At 54.5% G+C, this 25,659-nt stretch overlaps 1 protein-coding gene across 1 annotated transcript; it reads left to right on the top strand.

Moving 5' to 3' along the window:
• Nucleotides 1–23,520: 23,520 nt before the first annotated feature.
• On the top strand, nucleotides 23,521–24,453 carry LOC136116168 (olfactory receptor 14A16-like). Its single transcript, XM_065862373.2, has one exon. The coding sequence runs from the start codon at nucleotides 23,521–23,523 to the stop codon at nucleotides 24,451–24,453; it is 933 nt and encodes a 310-aa protein (XP_065718445.2).
• The last annotated feature ends 1,206 nt before the right edge of the window (nucleotides 24,454–25,659 follow it).

Consider the following 25,659-nt stretch of genomic DNA (forward strand, 5'->3'; position numbering starts at 1 on the left):
TCTGATTCAATTCTTTCTGGCGTACCCGGCCACCAAAGGACTTGCTTCTCAAGGCCCAAGATGGTATTTCGGGCTGTAACATGAGGTACAGCAGATGTTTCCAACCATCCAGTGGTTGCTTCCACCACTGTAAGTACATAACGCTTACCTTGACGTGTTTGTGGAAGTGTAATATAATCAATCTGCCAAGCTTCTCCATACTTATACTTTAACCATCGCCCCCCATACCATACAGGTTTTAACCGTTTTGCTTGTTTGATTTCGGCGCAAGTTTCACATTCATGAATAACCTGTGAAACAGTGCCCATAGTTAAATCCACCCCTTGATCACGAGCCCATTTGTATGTTGCATCTCTACCTTGATGCCCTGAAGCATCATGGGCCCACCGAGCTAGGAAAAGTTCACCTTTATGTTGCCAGCCCAAGTCCACCTCAGCTACTTTAATCTTAGCAGCTTGATCTGCTTGTTGGTTGTTTCGATGTTCCTCGGTGGCTTGACTTTTAGGCACATGAGCATCTACATGACCAACTTCCCCAGGCAGGCTCTCCAGCCGAGCAGCAATGTCTTGCCACAGCGTGGTTCCCAATGGTTTCACCTCTGCGCTGCCAGTTACTTTTCTTCCATTGCCGTAGCCACCCCCACAAGGCATTTGCTCCCATCCATGAGTCAGTATAGAGACAAAGCATTGGCCACTTCTCTCGTTCGGCAATGTCCAAAGCCAGCTGGATGGCTTTCACTGCTGCAAACTGACTGGATTCACCTTGTTCTTCAGTGGCTTCTGTAACTTGTCGTGTGGGACTCCACACAGCAGCTTTCACCTTCGATGTTTTCCTACAGACGACAGGATCCATCTGTGAACAGTGCACACTGCTTATCAGTCTCTGAAAGCGTATTATATGGTGGTGCTTCTTCAGCACGTTTTACTTCCTCCTCATCTGGAGACATCCCAAAGTCTTTGCTTTCTGGTCAGTCTGTAATCACTTCTAATATCCCTGGACGGTTGGGACTTCCAATTCGAGCTCATTGCGTGATCAGTGCAATCCATTTACTCCATGTAACTTCGGTGCCATGATGTGGAGAGGGAACCGTCCCTTTGCACACCCAGCTCAGCACCGGCAGTCGAGGTGCAGGAGGAGCTGTGCTTCAGTGCCCATCACTTCTGAAGCAGCTCGAACTCCTTCATATGCTGCCAGTCTCTCTTTTTCAGTTGGAGTACAGTTGGCCTCATATCCTTTGTATCCTCGACTCCAAAAACCTAAGGGTCGACCTCGGGTTTCTCCTGGCGCTTTCTGCCAGAGGCTCCAGGTAAGTCCGTTATCTCCGGCTGCGGTGTAGAGCACATTTTTAACATCTAGTCCAGTTCGGACTGGTCCAAGGGCCACCGCATGAGTTATCTCACGCTTAATTTGTTCAAAGGCTTGGCGTTCAGGGCCCCACTCAAATTGGTTCTTTTTTACGAGTCACTCGATAGAGAGGGCTCACAATGTGGCTGTGGTCAGGAATGTGCATTCTCCAAAAACCTGCAACGCCCAAGAAAGTCTGTGTCTCCTTTTTATTAGTAGGTGGAGACATTGCTGCAGTTTTGTTGATCACCTCCATTGGGATCTGACGACGGCCATCTTGTCATTTTACTCCTAAAAACTGGATCTCTCGTGCAGGTCCCTTGACCTTGCTTCGTTTTATGGCAAAACCGGCATCCAAAAGAGTAGGAATTATTCTCTCACCTTTTTTGAAGACTTCTTTTGCTGTGTCGTCCCATATGATGATGTCATCAATATATTGCAAGTCTTCTGGAGCTTCACCTTGCTCCAGTGTGGTCTGGATCAGCCCATGGCAGACGGTAGCACTGTGGTCCCTGGGGTCATTGGTTGGGTCATCAAGTCACTGGTTGGGTGATGGGGTCATTAGTTGAATAATGGGGTCATTGGTTGAATGATGAGGTCATTGGTTGAATGATGGGGTCATTGGTTGGGCCATGGGGTCACTGATTGGGTGATGGGGTCATTGGTTGAACGATGGAGTCATTGGTTGGGTTGTGGAGTCACTGATTGGGTGATGGGGTCACTGGTTGGGTTCAGGATTGGTTGGTTGGATGATGATGATGATGGTTGGATGATGATGGTGGTTGGATGATGATGGTGGTTGGATGATGATGGTGGTCTATGCCAAGGATGCACGGAGCATCTGGGCCAGTCCCAAGGGGATGCTTTTGGATCTTGGGGTGCAGGGGTTTGTCTGAAGGTTCGGGAGACAGACTTTTGGGTGCAGGGATTTGGGCACCAAGAGTTCTGGGGGGCAGCATTTGGGTCTGCAGGGTTCAGGTGTTCAGGACCTGGGGGTGCAGGACTTGTGGGTTGGAGGATTTGAGGGTGCAGGGATTTGGGGTGAGGGATTTCAGGGAGGGAGTTATGGGGGGGAAGGATCTGGGGTACAGGTTTTGGGGGTGCAGGGTTAAGGGGTTTAGGATTTTGGGGTGCACAGTTTAGGGTGCACGTTCTGGGCATGTATGATTTGAGAGTGCAGGGCTTTGGGGTACAGGATTTGGGGTGCAGGGTTTTGGGGTCAGGATCTGGGGGTGCAGGGTGTTGGGGAGAAGGATTTGGGGGTGCAGCATTTTGAAGTGTAGGGTTTGGAGGAGGGAGGTTTTGGGGGTGAAGGATTTGGTGGTGCCGGTTTTGGGGGTGCAGTGTTAAGGGGGTGGAGGATTAGGGGTGCAGGATTTGTGGGGTCAGGATTTGGGGCTGCAGGGTATGGGAGGGAAGGATCTGGGGCTTCAGGATTTGGGGGTGCACTGTTTGAGGGTGCAGGGTTTAGAAGTCAGGTCTAAGAGTGCAGGGTTTGGGGTGCAGAGGTTTGGGGGGAAATTTAAGGTTGCAGAGTGTGGGGTGCACAGGACTGGGGCACAGGATTTGGGGGTGCGGGGTTTCAGGGTTCAGGATTTGGAGGTGTGGAGTTTTGGGGTGCAGGGGATGGGGGTGAAGGATCTGAGGCTGCAGGGTGGTGGGGGAAGGATTTGGGGGTGAGAGATTTGGGGTGCAGGATTTGGGGGTGCAGAGTTTTGGGAGGCAAGGATCTGGGGCTGCAGGATTTGGGGGTTCAATGTTTAGGGCAGCACAATCTTGGGGTGCAGGGGTTTGCAGTGAAAGGTTTGGTAGAGCAGGATATGGGGGTGCAGGACTTTAGGGTGAGGTTTGGGGGTGCAGGGTTCATGTGTTCAGGAACTGGGGGTGCAGGATTTGATGGTGCAGGGCTCTGGGTGCAGAGTTTGGGAGTTCAGGGTTTGGGGTGCAGGGTTTTTGGCAGGAGGATCTGAGGGTGCAGCATCTGGGGGGCAGGATTTGGGGTTCAGCATTTTCAGTGCAGGTTTTGGGGGGACTTGATTTTAGGGTGTTCGCTTTGGGCTGCAGGATCTGGGTGCAGGATTTAGGGTTTGGGGTTCAGGGATGCAGTGTTTTGAAATGCGGGATCTGGGGTGCTCGATTTTGGGGTGCAGAGTCTTGCAGGAAGGATCTGGGGGTGCAGGGTTTAGGGTGCAGAATTTGGGGGTGTAGGGTTTTAGGGAGAAAGGCTTGGGGGTGCAGGTCTAGGGGGGTAAAATTTGGGGGCAAAGGGTTTGAAGGAGCAGGATTTGGGGTGCAGGATTTGGGGGTGCAGAGTTTGGGCGTGCAGTGTTAAGGTGGTGGAGGGTGCAGGGTTTGTGGTGAAGGTTTTGGGGTGCAGGATCTGGGGGTGCAGGATTTGGGCATGAATACTTTCGGGGTGCAGGATTTGAGGATGCAAAATCTGATGGTGCAAGGTTTGGGTGTTCAAGATGTAGGGGAGCAGGATCTTGGGTTTTGGGGCACAGGGCTGGGTGAGGCCAGATTTGGGGTGCAGGTTTGGGTGAGGGATCTGGGGGTGCAGGGTTTGGTAGTGCGGGAATTGAGGGTGCAGAGTTTGGGGGGCAGGGCTTGGGGGAGCAGGAGTTTGGGGTTCAGAACCTGTGGGTGCAGAGTTTGGGGTGCAGAACCCGTGGGTACCGGGTTTGGGGAGGCAGAATTGGGGGTGCAGGGTTTTGGGGTTCAGGACATGGGGTTGAGGATTTGGGGGTGCAAGGTTTGGAAGTGCATTGATTAGGGGGAAGGATTTAGGGTGGTGGGATTTGGGGGCACGAGGTTTGGGGGTCAGCATTTGGGGGTGCAAAGCTTAGGGGGCAGCGTTTTGAGTGCAAGTTGGGGGAGGAGTTGATTTTGGGGTGCAGGGTTTGGGGTGCAAGTTTGGGGATGGCAGCATTTCGGGTATACAGTTTGGGGGTGCAGGGTTTTGGGGAGCAGTATCTGGGGGTACAGGATTATGGGATGTGCAGGGTTTGGGGGCGCAGGGTTCAGGGTTGCAGGGTTTGGTATCACAGGTTTGGGGGGTTCATGGCTTGGGAGGAAGGATTTGGGGGTGCAGAATTTAGGGGTGCACGTTTTAAGGGTGCAGAGCTTAGGGGGAAGAATCGGAGATGTAGGGGTTTTGGGGACATTATCTGGGGGTCAGGATTTGGGGTGCAGGGTTTTGAGGTGCAGGGTTCAGGTGTTCAGGGTTTGAGGGAAGGATCTGGAGGTGCAGGGTTTTGGAGTGAAGGATTTTGGGGTGCAGGGTTAGTTGGGATTTGGGGTTGCAGGGATTTGGGGTGCAGGGTTTGGTGGTGCATTGGTTTTGGGGGTGGAGGATTGGGGGACACAGGGTTTCAGGGTGCAGGATGTGGGGGTGCAGGATTTGGGAGTGCAGAGTTGGGGGGCAGAATTTTTGGTGCAGGGCTTTGGGGTACAGGACTTGGGGGTGCAGGGGTTTGGGTGGGGAATTTGGGGTGCAGGGTGTTGAGGAAGGATCTGGGGGTGCATTGTTTGGGGGGGCTGGATGAGGAGGAGCACGATTTAGGGCTGCAGAGCTTGGGGGGCAGGGGTTTGTTGGCAGAATGTGGGGGTGCGGGGTTCTGGGGTGCAGAGTTTGGGAGATCAGGGTTTTGGGGTGCAGGGGTTTGGGGGGGAATTTAACGTTGCGCAGTGTGGGTTGCATTGGTTTTGGGGTGAAGGATTTGGGGGTGCGGGGTTTGGGGGTCAGGATCTGGGGGTGAAGGGCAGTGGGGAAGGATCTGGGGGTGAGATATTTGGGGTGCAGGGTTTGGGATGCCAGGTTTGGGGGTGAAGGGTTTGGGGGCAAGGATCTGGGGTGCAGGATTAGGGCAATCAGGGCTGGGGGGGTAAGTTTGTGTGGGGCAGAATTTCGGGGTGCAGGGTCTGGGTGGGCAGGATTTAGGGGGATCCGGGCTTGGGAGTGCAGGATTTTGGAGTACAGGGTTTGGGGGTGCAGGCTTGGGGAGGCAGAATTTGGGGGTGCAGGCTTGGAAGGGTCAGGACCTCGGGGGGCACAGTTTGGACAGCACAATGTGGGGTGCAGGATTTGGGAGAGAAGGATCTGGGGGGCAGGGTTTGGGCTGAAGGGTTTGGTAGGGCAGGGGTTGGGGGAGCAGGATTTGCGGGTTCAGAACCTGAGGGTGCAGGGTATTGGGGAGCAGATATAGAAGGGCAGGGTTTGGGGGTGCAGGATTTTGGGGAGCAGGGTTTGGGGGTTCATGACGTGGGGATGGAGAAATTGGGGGCGCAGGGTTTGTGGGTGCAGGGTTCACATGTTTAGGACCTGGGGGTGCAGAATTTAGGTGTGCAGGGGTCTGGGGTGCTGGGTTTTGGGGTGCAGGATCAGGGGGTGCAAGGTTTGGAAGCGCAGGGTTTTGGGGTGCAGGGTTTGGGAAATCAAGGTTTGGGGTTCCAGGATTTGGGGGTGCAGTGTTACGGGGGTGGAGGTTTAGGGGTGCAGCGTTTGGAGGTTCAGGATTTGGGGCTGCAGGGTATGGGAGGGAAGGATCTGGGGCTTCAGGATTTGGAGGTGCACCATTCGGGGTGCAGGGTTTAGAAGTCAGGTCTCAGAGCGCAGGGTTTGGGGTGCAGGGGCTTGGGGGGAAATTTAAGGTTGCAGAGTGTGGGGTGCATAGGATTGGGGCACAGGATTTGGGGGTGCAGGGTTTCAGGGTTCAGGATTTGGAGGTGTGGAGTTTTGGGGTGTAGGGGATGGGGGTGTAGGACGTGGCAGCATTTGGGGGTGCAGGGTTTAGAGGTGTGGGGTTTCTGGGTGCAGGGTGTGGGATTGAAAGATCTGGGGGTGTAGGGTTTGGGGGTTCATGGTTCAGGGCAGCAGGATCTTGGGGTGCAGGGGTTTGTCTGAAGGTTCGGCAGACAGACTTTTGGGTGCAGGGATTTGGGGCATCAGAGCTCAGGGGTGCAGGATTGGCGTTTGCGGGGTTTGGGGGTGCAGGGTTCTGCAGTTCTGGGTTTTGGGGTGCAGAATTTGGGGGTAAAAGGTTTGGGGGAAGGATCTGGGGGTGGAGGATTTTGGGGGGTTCAGGAAGTGGGGGGAAGGATCAGGGGGTGCAGGGTTTGGAGGGAAGGGTTTGGGGTGCAGTGCTCAGGTGTTCAGGCCCAGGGGATGCAGGATTTGGGGGCTCAAGGATTGGGGGTGCAGTGTTTGGCAGGGAAGGATTTGGGGGTGCAGCGTTTTGGGGTTGTAGGAGGCAGGATCTGGGGTGCTGCTTTTGAAGTTGCAGGTTCTGGGGGTGCAGGGTTTGGAGATCGGGATTTGGGGTGCAGGATTTATCATTGCAGGGTGTTACGCATTTAGAGCAGGAGGATTTTGGGGGGCAGGGATTGTTAGGGCAGGATTTGGGGGTGCAGGGCTTTGAAGCGGTAGGAGCGAGGGTTTGGGGCTGCAGGTTCCACATGTTTAAGAACTCGGGGTTCAGGATTGGGGTGCACGGTTGGTGTGTGCAGGATTTGGGGGTGCAGGGTGTGGGGCTGCAGGGTTCTGAGGTGGAGGACTTTGGAGGGTCAGAACTTGGGGATGCAGGGTATGGGCAGGAAGGTTTTGCGGCTGCAGGATTTTGGGGTACAGAACCTGAAGTGCAGAGCTTGGGGGTGCAGGGTTTGGGGATGAAATGTTTGGTGTGGCAGAATGCGGGGGTGCAGGGTTTAGAGGTGCAGGATTTGGGGGAGCAGGGTTTTGGGGTGCAGGGATTTGGGGTGCATGTGTATTGGGGTGCAAGTTTCATGCGTTCAGGATGTGGGGTTGCAGGAATTGAGGGTGCAGGATTTGGGAGTTCAGGGTTTGGGGTGCAGGGGCTTGCAGGGAAATTTAATGTTGCAGAGTGTGGGGTGCAGAGTGTGGGGTGCACTGGACTGGGGCAGAGGATTTGGGGGTGCGGGGTTTCAGGGTTCAGGATTTGGAGGTGTGGAGTTTTGGGGTGCAGGGGATGGGGGTGAAGGATCCGAGGGTGTAGGGTGGTGGGGGAAGGATTTGGGGGTGAGAGATTTGGGGTGCAGGATTTGGGGGTGCAGAGTTTTGGGAGGCAAGGATCTGGGGCTGCAGGATTTGGGGGTTCAATGTTTAGGGCAGCACAATCTTGGGGTGCAGGGGTTTGCAGTGAAAGGTTTGGGGTACAGGATTTGGGGTGCAGGATTTGGTGTTGCAGGGATGGGGTTGAAGGGCTTGGGTTTCCAGGCCTTTGAGGTGCAGGATTTGGAGGTGCAAGGTTTGGGAGGGAATTCTTTGGGGTGCCGGGTTTGGGGTTCCAGGAGGTGGGGGAAGGACCTTGGGGTGTAGGGTTTGGGGGGCAGGGTTTTGGGGGAAGGATTTAGGGGTGCAGGGTTTTGAAGTGCAGTGTTTCAGGGGGGCATGATTTTGGAGGTGCACATGTGGGGGTCCAGGTTTGGGGGGTGCAGAGTTTGTGAATGGAGGATTTTGGGGTGCTGGGTTTGGGGCTGCCTAATTTGGGGGTGCAGTGTTTGGGTGTTCAGGACCTGGGGGTGCTGCGTTTGGGAATGCAGGCTTTGGGGGTGCAGGGCTCAGGATTTGGGAGGGCAGGATTAGGGGGTGCAAAGTTTGGTAGGGCTGAATTTAGGGGTGCAGGATTTGGGGGGCAGGGTTTGGGGGTGCAAGATTTGAGGGTGCAAGGTTTGGGTGTTCAAAATTTAGGGGAGCAGGATCTTGGGGTGCAGGGTTTGGGGCTACAGGGGTTTTGGGTGAGGGATTTAGGGTTCAGGTTTAGGGGTACAGGGTTTGGGGGTGCAGGGTGTTGGGGAAGGATTTGGGGGTACAGGGTTTGGAGGTGCAGTGCTTCAGGAATCAGGGTTTGGGGGGCAGAATTTGGGGTGCAGGGTTTGGGATGGCAGGATTAGGGGGAGCAAGACTGTGGGGTGCAGGGGTTTGGGGTGAAGAGTTTGGTAGGGCAGGATTTGGGGTGCAGGCTTTAGGAAGGAAGGAAGGAAAGAAGGATCTGGAGGCGCAGGATTTGGGGGTGCAGGGTTTAGGGGTGCAGGATTTAAGGGTGCAGGGGTTTGGGTGCCAGGTTTGGGGGGAAAGGATCTGCGGGTGCAGGGTTTGTGGGGCAGGATTTTGGGTGCAGGGTTTGGGGAGCAGGATCTGGGGGTGATGGAATTGGTTGAAAGGTTTCGTGGTGCCGGCTTTGGGGGAGCAGAGTTCAGGGGTGCAAGGTTTTGGGGGACAGGTTTGGACATAAAAGATTTGGGGGCGAATGGTTTGAGGGAATGATTTGGGGGTGCAGGATTTTGGGGTTGTAGGAGGCAGGATCTGGGGTGCTGCTTTTGAAGTTGCAGGTTCTGGGGGTGCAGGGTTTGGAGATCGGGATTTGGGGTGCAGGATTTATCATTGCAGGGTGTTACGCATTTAGAGCAGGAGGATTTTGGGGGGCAGGGATTGTTAGGGCAGGATTTGGGGGTGCAGGGCTTTGAAGCGGTAGGGGCGAGGGTTTGGGGCTGCAGGTTCCACATGTTTAAGAACTCGGGGTTCAGGATTGGGGTGCACGGTTGGTGTGTGCAGGATTTGGGGGTGCAGGGTGTGGGGCTGCAGGGTTCTGAGGTGGAGGATTTTGGGGGGTCAGAACTTGGGGATGCAGGGTATGGGCAGGAAGGTTTTGGGGCTGTAGGATTTTGGGGTACAGAACCTGAAGTGCAGAGCTTGGGGGTGCAGGGTTTGGGGGTGAAATGTTTGGTGTGGCAGAATGCGGGGGTGCAGGGTTTAGAGGTGCAGGATTTGGGGGAGCAGGGTTTTGGGGTGCAGGGATTTGGGGTGCATGTGTATGGGGGTGCAAGTTTCATGCGTTCATGATTTGGGGTTGCAGGAATTGAGGGTGCAGGGTTTGGGGAAGAATTTGGGGGTGCAGGGTTTTGGGGTGCAGAGTTTGGGAGTTCAGGGTTTGGGGTGCAGGGGCTTGCGGGGAAATTTAAGGTTGCAGAGTGTCGGGTGCATAGGACTGGGGCACAGGATTTGAGGGTGCGGGGTTTCAGGGTTCAGGATTTGGAGGTGTGGAGTTTTGGGGTGCAGGGGAGGGGGGTGAAGTATCTGAGGGTGTAGGGTGGTGGGGGAAGGATTTGGGGGTGAGAGATTTGGGGTGCAGGATTTGGGGGTGCAGAGTTTTGGGAGGCAAGGATCTGGGGCTGTAGGATTTGGGGGTTCAGTGTTTAGGGCAGCACAATCTTGGGGTGCAGGGGTTTGCAGTGAAAGGTTTGGTAGGGCAGGATTTGGGGTGCAGGGTTTGGGAAGACAGGAGGATTTGGGGGTGCAGGATTGAGGGGCAGGGTTTTGGTGCAGGGCTTGGGGTCAGGATCTGGGGTGCAGGTTTGGGAAGAGTATTTTGGGGTGCAGGATTTTGGGTGCTGTGTTTGCGGGGCAGGTTTGGGGTGATCACTGCTGATCCGCACACACTCGCTCTCTCTGGTATTCACCTCCACTCCTGCTCCTCCACCTCCCCACTGTTCTCTCCATCTCCTCTCTTCTCGTTCCCACCACACTCTGCACACAGACCCGACCACTGAGAATGTTCCAGAACACGCTGATCCAAACCCCGCTGGGACCTCCGGGCTCCATGGCAATGTGAAAATGGAGTGTGCCACAGAATCCCTTTGGGTGTCAAACACCTTGAAGGTGCTGGAGTCCAAGCACAACCCCCCGGCACTGCCCACGGCCCTCAGGAGCTCCTGTGGAAACCCCTCCAGGGATGGCGGCTCCAGCCCTGCCCTGGGCAGCCCGTTCAGTGCCCGACAGCCCTCGCTGGGAGGAACAGCTCCCAGGCTCCAGCCAGAAGCTCACCCGGTACCGCTGGGGCCGTCTCCTCTCCTCCTGCCGCTCGTTCCCGGGCAGAGTCCCCGAAGCCCGCTCTCCGGGCGCTCTGCGGGCAGCTCCTGGCCCGGCCGCCCCCCGCACTCCCGCTCTGGCTCCGCCCCAAGGCTCAGGCGGGAACGGCCCCTGCGGCCCGGCCGGCCAATCGCAGCTCGCCGCCTCAGGCCCGCCCCCTCAAACCAGCCCTTGGCCCCGCCCCCTCCCCCCATCCCCTCCGGAGGAGCCGCACCCGCTGGTGCTGAGTGCGGAGCTCAGCGCACAAAGAGCTGCACAGGGTGAGAGGTGCGGGGGGATTCGAGCTGGGATGGGCGCTGTTTGCAGACGGAACCAAGTGAGGCACGGGCTCTGCACCTGGAGAAAGGAAAAGGTGCTTAAGTTCTATGTGAAAAGTTATGAAATTTGTTTGTGAATTATTGGCTTAAACGTTTTTTATCCATAGAAAAAGCGTAAGTTATTTATTTCAATCCAGTTCCTCACTTGTATTCCTTAAACCCCCGTTCATCAGAGCAAAAGCAAAGCAGCGTGGGGGATTCGCTCCGCCCCACACGCCCCCGTTAAACAGCACGGGTGTGTTAAACACGGTAGGGGTTCATACCCATCATGGCCCAGAGCGCTGCACACACCCACAGCCTTTCCTCCCAGCTCGAACCGCACCTGCACTGCTCACCCTGGGCAGCTCTGTGTGCGCTGAGCTCCGCACTCAGCACCAGGAACTGGGGTGGGGGGGTGGGAACGAGAAGAGAGGAGATGGAGAGAACAGTGGGGAGGTGGAGGAGCAGGAGTGGAGGTGAATACCAGAGAGAGCGAGTGTGTGCGGATCAGCAGTGATCACCCCAAACCTGCCCCGCAAACACGGCACCCAAAATCCTGCACCCCAAAATACTCTTCCCAAACCCTGCACCCCAGATCCTGACCCCAAGCCCTGCACCAAAACCCTGCCCCTCAATCCTGCACCCCCAAATCCTCCACCCCCAATCCTGTCTTCCCAAACCCTGCACCCCAAATCCTGCCCTACCAAACCTTTCACTGCAAACCCCTGCACCCCGAGGTTGTGCTGCCCTAAACACTGAACCCCCAAATCCTACAGCCCCAGATCCTTCCCTCCCAAAACTCTGCACCCCCAAATACTGCACCCAAATCTCTCACCCCCACCACCCTGCACTCCCAACCCCTGCACCCCAAAACTCCACACCTCCAAATCCTGAACCCTGAAACCTCGCACCCCCAAATCCTGTGCCCCAATCCTGTGCACCCCACACTCTGCAACCTTAAATTTCCCCCCAAGCCCCTGCACCCCAAACCCTGCACTCTGAGACCTGACTTCTAAACCCTGCACCCCCAAACAGTGCACCCCCAAATCCTGAAGTCCCAGATCCTTCCCTCCCATACCCTGCAGCCCCAAATCCTGAACCCCCAGATCCTGAATTCCAGGATCTTGCACCCCCAGACCCTGCACCCCCAAATCAGACACACGAACACCCTGCACCCGCAAATCTTGCACCTCTAAGCCTCCACCCCTTAACACTGCACCCCCAAATCTTTCACCCCAAAACCTCAACCCAGAACCCTGTACCCCAAAACCCTACACCTCCAAATCCTGAATCCTTAAACCCTGCACCCCCAGATCCTCCCCCCAACGAATGAACCCCCAAAACCTGCACCCCCAGATCCTTCTGCCCCATACCCAGCACCCCAAACTCTGCACCCAGAAATCCTGCACTCTCATAACCCTGCACCTCAAACAATTCCCTGAACCCTGCACCCCCAAACCCTGTAACCCCAATCGCTGCACCCCCGGGTCCTGTCCCCAAACTCTGTACTGCCAGATGCTGCCCCCCTAAACCCTTAAAGCCCAAATATTGCACCCCTAGATCCTTCCTCAACACCCTGCACCCCCAAATTCCCCACCGCAAACCTGCACCCCCAGATCCTGCCCCACCAAGTTCTGTGCCCTGAAGCCCTGCACTGAAAATCCTGCCCCCTAACTCTGCACCCCCAAATCCTGCACCCCCAAATCCTGCATCCCTAAACCCTGCAGCCCCAAATCCTTCAACCCCCAAAGCCAATGCACTGCCAAACCCTGGACCCCCAGATACTGCACCCCAGAACCCTGCACGTTGAAATCCTGCACCCCCAAACCCTGCAGCCCAGAACCCTATACCCGATATCCTGCCGCCCCACAACTTGCACCCCCCAAACCTGCAACCCCAAATACTGCACCCCAAATCCTGCATCTTGAAACCCTGCACCCCTAAATCCTTCCTCCCAAGCCATGATTCCCCAAAACCTGTAATACCAAATCCTGCACCCCCAAATCCTGCACCCCCAAATCGTTCCCCCAAACCATTCGCCCCCGAATCTTTTATGTCCAAACCTGTCCCCCAAAACCTTGCACCCCTGAACTCTGCTCCCCCAAAGCCGGCTTGCGAAACCTTGTCAACCAATTCCATCACCCCCAGATCCTGCTCCCCAAACCCTGCACCCTCAGATCCTTCCTTACCCAACCCTGCACCCCCAAATCCTCCAACCCCCAAGTCCTGAACCCTGCACCCCCAACCCCTCACCCCAAAGCCCTGCACCCCCAAATCCTGCCTCTAAACCCTGAACAACAAGGTTCTGCACCCCAAATCCTGCTCCCCCATATCCTGCTCCCCAGATCCTGCACCCCAGAATCCTGCACCCCCATACTGTGATCCCTGCACCCTGCACCCCCAGATCCTTCCCTCCCAAAACCCGTAGTCCCATAACCCTGCACCCCAAAATGCTGCACCTCCAGATCGTGAACCTTTAAACCCTGCACCCCAAATCCTTCCTCCCCAAAACCTGCACCCCAAAACCCTACAATCCCAGATCTTGCACCTGCAAATCTCTGCACTCCACAACCCTGCACCCTCAAATCCTGCACCCCTATATCCTGCCCCCCAAAACCCTGGAACCTCCAAACCCTTGACCCCCAAATCCTGCAGGCCTAAACCAGGCACCCCCAAACCCTTCCCCACCAAACCCTGCACCCCTCAGACCCTGAAGCCGAAATCCCTCTCCCAAAGCCCCTGCACCCCTTAAATCCTGCACCCCTGAAATCCGGTTCCCTAAGACCCTGCACCCCAAAATACTGCACCCCAACCCCTGCAGGCCAACCCCGGCACCCCAGAGCCCTTCAACGCAAAATCCTGCACCCCCAGTTCCTGAACACGCAAAACCTGCCCCCCTAAACCCTGCACCCCAAAACCTGCCCCCCAACACTGCACACCAAAGCCCAGCACCCCCAGACCCTTCGTCCCCAAACCCTGAGCCCCCAAATCATGCACCCCCAGATCCTGACCCCCAAACCCTGCACCCACAAACACTGCACCCCCATATCCTGCACCCCAAGATCCTGCTACCCTAAATCTTGAACACCCAAACCTTGCACCCTCAAATCTTGCACCCCAAAACCCTACATCCCCAAACCCTGCCCCCCAAATCCTGCCCCCCTAAATTCAGCCCTACCAAACTTTGCACCCCTAAACCCTGAAATCTTACACCCTCTAATGCTGCCCTCCCAAATCCTGAGCCCTGCACCCCCAAAGCCTGCATTCCCAAACGCAGCACCCCCAGGTCCTGAACACCCAAACACTGCACCCCAAAATCCTTCCCCCAAAACCCTGCCCCCCCAAACCCTACACTCCAAGGTCCTTCCCCCACCTCCTGGAACCCCAAACCCTGCACCCCAAAGAATTCCCTCCCAAACCTTGCACCTCCAAATCCTGCACCTCAAAGGCCTGGAAACCCAAGCCCTTCAACCCCATCCCTGCAACACCAAATCCTGTACCCCAAACCCAGCACCCCAGAATCCTGCACCCCAAATCCTGCCTACCAAACCTTTCACTGCAAACCCCTGCACCCCAAGATTGTGCTGCCCTAAACACTGAACCCCCAAATCCTGCAGCCCCAGATCCTTGCCTCCCAAAACTCTGCACCCCCAAATCCTGCACCCCAAACCCTGCACTCTTAGACCTGACTTCTAAACCCTGCACCCCCAAACGGTGCACCCCCAAATCCTGAAGCCCCAGATCCTTCCCTCCCATACCCTGCAGCCCCAAATCCTGAACCCCCAAATCCTGCACCCCTAATCCTCCACCCTCTTAACACTGCACCCCCAAAACCTGAACCACCAAATCCTTCACCCCCAAAACCTCCCTCCTCTAAACCCTGCACTTCAAAATGCTGCACCCCCAAATCCTTCTCCCCAACACCCTGCACCCCCAGATCCTGACCCCAAAACCCTGCACCCCAAATTCTGTACCCCAAAGCCCTGCACTCTCAAATCATACATGCCCAGAACGTGCACCCTAAACTGTGCTCCCCAAAATCCTAAACCCCTTAACCCTGCACCCCCAAATCCTCCAGACCCATGTCCCGAACCCAGCACCCCAAAATCTACCCCCCAAAACCTACATCCCCAAATAATGCACCCCCAGGTCCTGAACACCCAAAATCTGCACCCCCAATTCTGCCTCCCCAAGACCTGCACCCCCAATTCTGCCTCCACAAGACCTTCACCCCCAGTCCCTGCTCCACTAAATCCTACACCCCAAACCCTGCACCCCCAACCTCCTGTACCCCAAATCCTGCCCCCACAATTTGCACCCTAAAATCCTGCACCCCAAATCCTGTCCTACCCAACCCTTCACCCCAAACCCCTTCACCCCAAGATCCTGCTGCCCTAAACCCTGCATCCCCGAATCATCCCTCCCAACCCTGCCCCCCAAACCCTGTCCCCCTAAAGCCTGACCCTGAAACCCTGCTCCCCAAAACCCTGCTACCCCCAATCTTGTACCCCCAGATCCTTCCCCCAACACCCTGCAATCCCAAACCCTGCACCCCCAATTCTGGTGCTAAACCCTGCACCCCCAGAAGCCTGCACCACTGAACCTTGCACCCCAAAACCCTGGCCCCCAAACCCGGCACCCCAAACTCCTGCACCCAAAGATCCTACTGCCCTAAACCCTGAACCCCCAAATCCTGCACCCCTGGAACCTGCAACCCCAGACCCTGTAGCCCCAAATCAGGCCCCCCAAAATCCTGCTCCCCCAGCCTTGCACCCCAAATCCTGCACCACCTAATCCTCCAACCCCCTAACACAACCCCATAACCCCGTGTCCCCAGGGCCCATTGTGGCACCATGGGGGACCCCCTTGTCACTGGGGACCCATTGTGACATCCTGGGGATCTCCCTTTGTCCTCAGGAACAATTGTGACGTCCCAGGACCACCCATTGTCCCCAGGACCCCTTGTGACATCCTGGGGAGCCCCTTTGTCCCCAGGGTCCATTGTGACATCCTGGGGACCCCCTTTGTCCCCAGTGCCCATTGTGACATCCCAGGACCCCCCATTGTCCCAAGGGCCCATTGTGACGTTGATGGGACCCACCTTTGTCTCCAGGGCCCATTGTGACATCCTGGGCACCCCCTTGTCCCCAGGGCCCATTGTGACATCCCAGGACGCCCCATTGTCCCCAGGGACCATTGTGACACCATGGGGACCCGCCTTGTCACTGGGGACCCATTGTGACACAATGAGGACCCCGCCTTGTCCCCAGTGCCCATTGTGACATCCTGGGGACCCCCTGGTCCCCAGGGCCCATTGTGGCACCATGGGGACCCCCGCCTTGTTCCCATTGCCCATAGTGACACTGTATCACAGTATCACAGTATCACAGTATGTTTGGGATTGGAAGAGACCTCAAAAGCTCATCCAGTCCAATCCCCCTGTTGGAGCAGGAACGCCTAGGTGAGGTCGCACAGGAAGGTGTCCAGGCGGGTTTGAATGTCTCCAGGGAAGGAGACTCCACAACCTCCCTGGGCAGCCTGTTCCAGTGCTCTGTTACCCTCACTGAGAAGAAGTTCTTTCTCAAATTTAAGTGGAACCTCTTGTGTTCCAGCTTGATCCCATTGCCCCTTGTCCTGTCACTGGTTGTCACTGAGAAGAGCCTGACTCCATCCTCGTGCCACTCACCCTTTATATATTTATAAACATTAATAAGGTCACCCCTCAGTCTCCTCTTCTCCAAACTAAAGAGCCTCAGCTCCCTCAGCCTTTCTTCATAAGGGAGGTGCTCCACTCCCTTAATCATCTTTGTTGCCCTACGCTGGACCCTCTCCAGCAGTTCCCTGTCCTTCTTGAACTGAGGGGCCCAGAACTGGACACAATATTCCAGATGGGGTCTCACCAGGGCGGAGTAGAGGGGAAGGAGGACCTCTCTGACCTACTGACCACCCCCCTTGTAGTACACCCAAGGATGCCATTGGCCTTCCTGGCCACAAGGGCACAGTGCTGGCTCATGGTCATCCTGTTGTCCACCAGGACCCCCAGGTCCCTTTCCCCTACACTGCTCTCTAATAGGTCATTCCCCAACCTATACTGGAACCTGGGGTTGTTCCTGCCCAGATGCAGGACTCTACACTTTCCCTTGTTAAATTTCATCAGGTTATCACCCGCCCAACTCTCCAGCCTGTCCAGGTCCCGCTGGATGGCAGCACAGCCTTCTGGCGTGTCAGCCACTCCTCCCAGCTTAGTGTCATCAGTAAACTTGCTGATGGTACACTCAATTCCCTCGTCTAAATCATTAATGAATATATTGAATAATATTGGCCCCAGTACTGACCCCTGAGGCACTCCACTAGATACTGGCCTCCAACTGGACTCCGCACCATTGACCACCACTCTCTGGCTTCTCTCTTTAAGCCAGTTTGCAACCCACCTCACTACTCTATTTTCCAGACCACACCTCCTCAATTTAGCTGTGAGGATGCTGTGCAGACTGTGTCAAAGGCTTTACTGAAGTCAAGGTGGACCACATCCACCGCTCTGCCATCATCCATCCACCTTGTTACATTCTTATAAAAGGCTATGAGGTTGGTCAAGCATGACTTACCCTTGGTAAAGCCATGCTGAGTGCCCCTAATGACCCTCTTATCCCTGATGTGCCTTGAGATGACACCAAGGATAAGCTGTTCCATTACTTTCCCAGGGACAGAGGTGAGGCTGACCGGTCTATAATTACCCGGGTCCTCCTTCTTGCCCTTTTTGAAGACTGGAGTGACATTTGCTTTCCTCCAATCCTCGGGCACCTCTCCCGTTTCCCAAGACTTGGCAAAAATGATGGATAGCGGTCTAGCAATGACTTCAGCCAGCTCCCTCAGCACCCGCGGATGCATCCCATCTGGACCCATGGATTTATGGACGTCCAGACTACTTAATTGTTCCCTAACCCAGTCCTCATCGACTAAAGCAAACTCCTCCATTAACCTGGCTTCATCCGGGGCCTCAGGGGTACAGGGTTCCCCAGGACAGCCTCCAGCGGAGTAGACAGAGACAAAGGCGGCATTCAGCAATTCTGCCTTCTCTGTGTCTTCTGCCACCAGGGCACCCACCTCATTCATCAGTGGGCCTACATTGCCTCTGGTATTAGTTTTATCTGCTATGTATTTGAAAAAGTTCTTCTTGCTGTCCTTGACCCCTCTCGCCAGCTGTAATTCTAAGGAGGCCTTGGCTATCCTAGCTGCCTTCCTACATCCTCTATCAGCAGCCTTATATTCCTCCCAAGTGGCCAGTCCTTGCTTCCATGACCTGTAAACTCGCCTCTTCTGCTTGAGCATACCCAACAGATCCCTATTCAACCACGCAGGCCTCCTGGCTCTCTTCCTCGACTTCCTGCGTGTGGGGATGCTCTGATCCTGAGCATGGAAGAAGCAATCTCTGAATGCAATCCAGCTCTCTTGGGCCCCTTTTCCTTCAAGCAGTCTTGCCCATGGGATTTCTCCCAGCAATTGCTTGAAAAGGCCGAAATTAGCCCTGCCAAAGTCCAGGGTTGCAATTCTACTTGCTATTCTGTTCCTGCCACACGAGATGCTGAACTCCACCATCTCGTGGTCACTGCAACCCAGGCAGCCCTCGACCTTTACTGCTTCGACCAGACCCTCTTTGTTAGTGAGGATGAGATCCAGCAGTGTACCTCTCCTGGTGGGCTCCTCCACCATCTGCATGAGGAAGTTATCATCAATGCACTGGAGGAACCTCCTGGACTGTGGCTGGCTGGCTGAATGGTCCTTCCAGCAAACATCAGGGAAGTTAAAATCCCCCACAACAACCAGGGCCTGTGACTGTGAGGCCACTCTCAGCTGCGCAGAGAAGGCCTCATCAACTTCCTCAGCCTGATCTGGTGGCCTGTAAGAGACACCTACAACAGTATCACCCCTGCCAGCCTGTCCCTTGATCCTGACCCATACACTCTCGACTCGTTCCTCATCCGCTCCTGGGCAGAATTTACTACATTGCAGTTGCTCTCTCACGTAGAGAGCAGCTCCACCACCACTCCTGGTTGACCTGTGTTTCCTGCTGGCAGAATGTCTCACAGCCCCCACTGAGGAGGGCAGGGGGTTGGGAGATGGGAGCACGTTTCAGTTTCCAGATCCCAGGACAGAGCCCAAACCATCCTGCCCTTGAAATCCAATTCCTTGAGCTGCACAGCTGGTGGGCTTCTGTGGACAATCATGTTAAAAAGCATCCTTCAAGTGTTTGTGTAATACGTCTAGGAATGTCAGTTTTTAAAGAAAAATAAAAGTTTAACAGGCTAATATTTAAATATCTGCAAAATAGTACTCTGTATCCGTGATAGCCCCTCTGGCAATGACAATTAAATAGATATTTGCACTATAAGGCATGATACCCCACCCACAAGCACACATCTAAGTGGTTCAGATGAAGGGTGGTCTGGCAAACGTCACCCTTTGTGTCCCCAGGTGCACGGACACTGCTCATGTGCCTCTGCAGAGAGTGGCAGGAGCTGGATCCCCTTCTCGGGACAGACTCCTTCCAGGAGAGACACAGACACAAGGGTAACTCATCAGGTCTTTACTGCATTTCACTCAGCATCAGTTTTGACACATTGGGTGCTGTCCTGTGACTGCCCTTTCTGCACAAATGATCATACAAAGACAACCATTTAGTAAGACATGGCCATAAAGGGGCTGTTATGGACAAGAAAGCTCACCATAAACTCTGGAGAGAGCGAGGAAGTTTATAATAAGCACCAGGAAGAACCAAGAAGCTTAAGGCCTCTTCTGAAGAGTGGGAGGCCTGAGCAGCCGTGATTGGCCATGTGTAGGTGTGGGAGAGGGTCAGGGCATGTCAGGGAGAAGCAATGAGATGGCTGATGGCTTCAGTGAACCCTTCCAGCCATGTCTGAGCCCAGAAATGGAAAGCAGTTGATGTCTGCAGGTGGAGGAGGAACAGGAGGAAGATTTTCCTGGGAATATGGAAGGATGAAAGCCCTCTCTTGGGCTAATCATGTATGGCAGTGTCATTTCCATCCTGTGGGCATGGCTGTGCCTGGGAGATGGGGAATGGCTGCTGCTGGGGTGTTTGTGCTCAGCCATGGCCCATGAGCTGACCCTGCTCTGCTCCTCTCTTACACTGCCCGCACTTGGATGGTCCTCAGGAATCATCCATGAGCCTGGTGGATCCATGAACCTCCTGGAGTGATGGATATGGATCCAAATAGAGGATTCAAGCAAGTTTGGGACTGGGACATTGAGGTGATTGGTGACCATTGCCAGGTGTATGAAAGAAGCTGGGTGAGTTGTGAAGAACTCACAGGCATTTGCAGCTCCACAGAAAACCAGAGCCTTGCAGTTAAAGCGACAGCACTTGACATAAAACCCACCCCCAAAGCATGAAACACTCACAGTGACCACAGGAGAAGCCTTGTAAAACATTTGAGAAAAATCTACCAGGTCCCAGGGGTCAGGGCTCACCCATTGTGATGATGAACAAGCATCAAGGGCTCACATGGCATCAGAGCCACCTCCACATGGCCCTCACCACCTTTAACCAGTGTCTCCAAGTCTTTCCTTCACCGGCCCTCACGGACAGGGACCTGCACTGGTTGTTTCCTTCACAGCTGTGTCAGTGATGGCCCTTCATGGGGTCCCACACACCCTCAGAAACTTGGGGTTTGCTTCTGCCTTTCACTTCATGAGAGGTTTGTTCGTTGTTTCAGCATCTGCAGTTCAGGATCATGGCAGCAGAGGGCTCATTAACATCTGAAATGCTCTTACAAGGCAAGGCTCTGTGCGTCTTTTTCCTAAAGGCTTCAAGTCTGTTGTTGATGATTAGGGAGATTTCAGAAATAGTAAAACAGAGAGCATTTCCATAATAAATAGCAATAAAGCTAAATTTCTTCTATTTCCTTCCATGCTCAGTTTTCATTTTCTGTAATGGTGTCTGAGTATCTGAGTTGCCTCAGGTCACCCTGACTTGAGCCCCATCCATTGCTGGGTTTTCTCCAGACTCCTGAGTTTAGGAATGAACTCCCAGGAGACCTTGCTGGTGAAGATGGGGGCAAAGAAGCCATGAAGAACCTCAGTCCTGTCTGATTGTACTCTTACAAAGTTCAGCAGGAGGCCCACGTCTCTTATTTTAAGGAAACTGTGTAAGCTCGTCTTGCTGCCTTCATTCTCCCCTGCAGCTATGAAGTTCAGATCAGCTTTGGCATCATCTTTACATCGATGGACAAGGTTTCTGAATTCCTCCTCTGCAGCTTCCCCTGCTTCCACCTCCTGTGTGCTGCCTTTTTGTCCTGGAGCTCCATCAGTTCAGATGAGCAGCCTCACAAGATAAATGCTTCTTTTCATGGGTTCTCAAAGAAATCATTCTTGTGCTTGGAGCAGCCTGTCCTGTAAGGCTGCTCTGGTTTCCTGAGCTTCTTCACCTTTCAGGCCTGCTTCCACGTAACCACCTCATCTGCCATCCTCCAGTACGTCAAAGTCTTCTCTGCAGCCCACCAGCCTGTGCTCTGCTGCTGGCCTTCCTCCCTCCCCTCTGGTGACTGGGACTCCACTGTTTCCTGGTCACAACAGCCAAGGTGGACACTGACGTTCACATCCCTCACCAGCTCTTCCTTCTTGATCAGGAATAGATCCAGGTGAACATCACCCCTATTGGCCCACCAGGCAGACATGTTAAGAAGTCGGCCCAAGATCACCTCCTGGCCAGTGAGTGTCAGGGTAATTACAGTTCTCCATAGGAACCTGCTCATTGACTGGAGACATCCTAAGGTTGCTGACAGAAGATGTTTTCCATTTCTTCTCCACGGTCAAGTAATTTGTAACATCCAACTGGATGTACATGGCTAAGTCTTGGAACTGGGAGTGAGAGTGGCTGGGCACCTCACCTCACTGACTCCTGAGTCACCCATGTCAGGAAGACGTTGTCAATGAGCTCCAAAACCCTCCTTGTCCCCAGCCAGGAACCTGGGAGGTGTGGGACCATAGTCCTGCCCTTGGCCTTGCGCAGCCCCACATCACACTGTCCAGGAAGGGCCCTGGGCAACGTGTGAGGGACAGGATCTGCCTTCCCAGGGCTGGGGGTCAGGGCTTGACCTTTGGTTAATGAAAGACATCCAGGTTTACTCAGCATCAGAGAGACCTTTACTTTGCTTTTCCTGAACTGTCATCACTGCCTCCGGTTTTCTACTCTAACCAGATCCTGGAGACCGTTGCTCAGTAGTGTCCCTCAGTGAGACCCATTAACAATACCAGAAACTATGGAGTTTGAATCTGACTTTGATTTCTTGAGAAGTTTCTTCTTCTTCCCCTCAAGGTCTGATGTTCATGGACTCTACACCAAAGCCACCAGAGGGGTCATTAAAGTGCCTTGGGCTGCTCCTGTGCTGCTGAGCTGGGCTGGGCTTCTGGGACAGAGGAAGCTCCTGGCAAGCGGCAGCGCTGCAGAGAGACAGCTCTGCCCAGGAGCAGCTCCTCTTCACAGCGCAGCAGGGCTGAGGGCTCTGCCTGGGGATCTCAGGGAGACGAGCAAGGCAGAGAAAGATTAAAGGTGGTCAGGATTGGGAGGATGACTGAGAGCTCACTGGAGGAGAAACCTTTGCAGCCCTTGCCATGGTAAGTCTCTGGGTGCAGGGCAATGCAGCTGTAGCTCCTGGAGGCATCTCCTAAAACTGGCACAGGCACAGCTTGTGGGATCTGTAAGGTGGGGGATCTTGCACCTCAATTTTGAACAGCTGTGAAGCCGGGTGAGCCCCCAGGGGTGCCCAGTGCTGTCCTGCAGAGCAGGGTCCCTGCACCCCAGGGCTGTGCCGGGGCAGGGACTCTGCCGCCTGCCAGGGTCAGTGCTCAGCCTGCCCGGGGAGATCCCATGGCAGCAGCTGTGGGTGGAAGGAGCGACCCCCGGCAGGGCAGGCAGGGAGCTTGTGGGCTTGAAGGGTGCTGTGTGGGTCAGGGCTGCTCAGAGCTCCAGATCAACTCTACAGACATGGCAGAGGGTCCTTCTGAACAACGACATCAAGACAGGAACAGCTGCAAGGGAAGGAGTCTGTGCTTTCAGTTTTCCACTCTTGGTTGTCTGGTGTGCAGTGGGAGATGGGGATTTATTTCTCTCTTTGGAGAAGACACTGAGACCTCAGTTCTCGTTAGGACTTGTCTGAGCTGCTCCTGAGCCCCTGCACACACAGAGCTGCCCCTGGGCAGTGCCAGGAGGTGTGAGCAGGACAGAGCTGAGCACACAGCGGGTGGGACGGGGTCTGTGACACTGACAGGGAGCAGACCCAGGGACAGAGACACAGCTGCAGGCAGCACAGCCATGGGCAGGAAGAGTTAACTGCTACCAGAAATGCTGTGGGTGGGATTTAGGAACCTCTCTTACACCCTCTCGATTGCAGACACATTTCCCAGTGCAACCCCCTGGTCTCCTCCCCAGCAGAGCCTCTGCCCCAAAGCCATGGGGTCCAGGTCACGAGTCTCCACCTCAGCAGCTGGACCTCCAGGGGAAAGGTTCCTGGAACGGTGAACACAAAAGAGGTGCTAAAAGTACTTGCTCTACAGTGTCTTTATGTGAGTGGCAGCAGCACATCCAAGTAAGGAGAAGGTTCCACAGCATGCCCATCTGCCTTCCTGTCCTTGCTTTATTTTCTGGTAGCACTGCAGTGTCCTTCCCTGTTTCTCCATCTGTCCCTGGTGCTCTTGCTCTCTGGAGGTGCGGTGGGAGAGTGGGTCAGTTTTTGTTCTGACACCAACTCAAGGGGTCTTGCCCCCGAGGTGTGTTCATGGAAACTGCATGCCCAACTGCATTTTAAACTGTGATGAACTGTTTTTCTCACTTGGTAGAAAGAGAGAATGAGCAGAAACATCCCTCCATTGTGGACGGGGTTTTCCATGAGAAACAGCCCATTTATTTTCTTCAGAGAAGTCTCCCCTAACTTGTCACAGTCTTTTGCTCCTTGCACAGGTCCTCACACCCACAGGCAGCAAATGTCCAACAGCAGCTCCATCACCCAGCTCCTCCTCCTGCCGTTCACAGACACACGGGAGCTGCAGCTCTTGCACTTCTGGCTCTTCCTGGGCATCTACCTGGCTGCCCTCCTGGGCAACGGCCTCATCATCACCACCATAGCCTGGGACCAGCACCTCCACACCCCCATGTACTTCTTCCTGCTCAACCTCGCCCTCCTCGACCTGGGCTCCATCTCCACCACTGTCCCCAAATCCATGGACAATTCCCTCTGCGACACCAGGACCATCTCATACTCAGGATGTGCTGCCCAGGTTTTTTTTTTCTTGTTCTGTGCTTCAGCAGAGTATTCTCTTCTCACCATCATGTCCTACGACCACTACATTGCCATCTGCAAACCCCTGCACTACGGGACCCTCCTGGGCAGCAGAGCTTGTGTCCACATGGCAGCAGCTGCCTGGGCCACTGGGTTTCTCTATGCTCTGCTGCACACGGCCAATACATTTTCACTGCCCCTGTGCAAGGGCAATGCCCTGGGCCAGTTCTTCTGTGAAATCCCCCAGATCCTCAAGCTCTCCTGCTCACACTCCTACCTCAGGGAACTTGGACTTCTTGTGTTTAGTCTGTTAATTGGTTTTGGCTGTTTTGTGTTCATCATGCTGTCCTATGTGCAGATCTTCAGGGCCGTGCTGAGGATCCCCTCTGAGCAGGGACGGCACAAAGCCTTTTCCACCTGCCTCCCTCACCTGGCCGTGGTCTCCCTGTTCATTGGCACTGGCACTTTTGCCTCCTTGAAGCCCCGCTCCATCTACTGCCCATCGCCAGACCTGGTTATGGCAGTTTTGTACTCTGTGGTGCCTCCAGCAGTGAATCCCTTCATCTACAGCATGAGGAACCAGGATCTTAAGAATGCTGTAGGGAAATTGGTAGCTTATTCTTTTCGGAAGCAATGAATTACCTATAATCTTCAGGAGAGCATTTAAAGTGTAACTCATTGAAGACTCAGTCTGTCTTTTATTTTCTGGTGGTGGTGTTGTTGGCTTTTACGTTGTGTTAATATTGTAATTTACCGTAGAATTCACTGCCTGCCAAGTGATTATGTCAATGAGAAGCCATGCTCTCTTTATGTTTAAACAAAATAAAGAGACCTGCAGCAACATTTTATTCTCCTGAGACCCTTCTTCCAAGGCATTTTTGGAGCTGCAGGGACAGTTCCTGTGTGTATGGGTAGAATGGAAGAGTCCAGCACGGCAGCACAATCAGGAGCTACCAGTGCTTGGTCTTCCAGATTTCGTTCTTTCTACTCCCCCACTCTCCTTCTCACCCCTTGTGTTGGTGCAAGGCCTGAGTGCTCTGGCAGCTTGGTCCCCGTCCTGCTGTGTGTCAGTGCTGTGAGCGCAGGCAGGGACAGGCAATGGGCACTGCTGTGACAGAGCTGGTCTTTGTAAAAGTACTTCTATAAAGAACAGTGATCTTCTTAGGGCAGCGTCAGAAGACTTTGGACTTCTTCAAGCTTCTTTCAAGAACTTGCGCAAGAAAGCAGCGTGCAGGTTGAAACACCATTTTGCAACTGAACAGTGTGTGTGTGCAGGGCTGGCACAGAGCAGCGTCCTCTCACAGCCAGGCCTCCTGCCAGAGACCTGCAGGACCAGCAGAGCAGGGGCTGGGCTGTGCCCCTGTGCACTGGACACCCCATGGAAGGAGCCTCCGGTCAATCACCAGGGACTGGTCCCCCACAACCACCATTTCCAGCACTGACCTCTCACTGTTCTTCCCTCCATGGATGGACGCTCAATGAATAGTTGAGCAGTCCATGTTTGCTTTGTACAGATGAGGTGTGAACATGCACATCATGTACATGAGATGACATGAACACGAGTGAGCAGAAACATCATCACGTGTTCCTTGGGGTTCCATGAAGGCCTGTGAGACAAACAAGGTCTTGAGGTCACTTCATGTTGAGAGGAACACCCCATGGGAAATCACCTGAATGCAGCACTGAGATGTGTTTCCTTGAACTGAGGTCCCCGTGTCCATTCGTCATGATGTGGGGCATCCCAGATGAGTGCAGAGCAGGGTGACATAATACAGGGCTGAGGTGTCTCCTGTCCCCTGGGAGTGGCAACAAGAGGTCAGAGGGACACTGTGACTCCTGCCTC

Source organism: Patagioenas fasciata, assembly GCF_037038585.1.
Source record: "Patagioenas fasciata isolate bPatFas1 chromosome 6 unlocalized genomic scaffold, bPatFas1.hap1 SUPER_6_unloc_2, whole genome shotgun sequence".
In the NCBI taxonomy this organism is placed as follows: Eukaryota; Metazoa; Chordata; class Aves; order Columbiformes; family Columbidae; genus Patagioenas; species Patagioenas fasciata.

Excerpts from the sequence above, each read along its gene's own strand:
- LOC136116168 (XM_065862373.2), top strand. The coding sequence starts at position 23,521 with ATGTCCAACAGCAGCTCCATCACCCAGCTCCTCCTCCTGCCGTTCACA.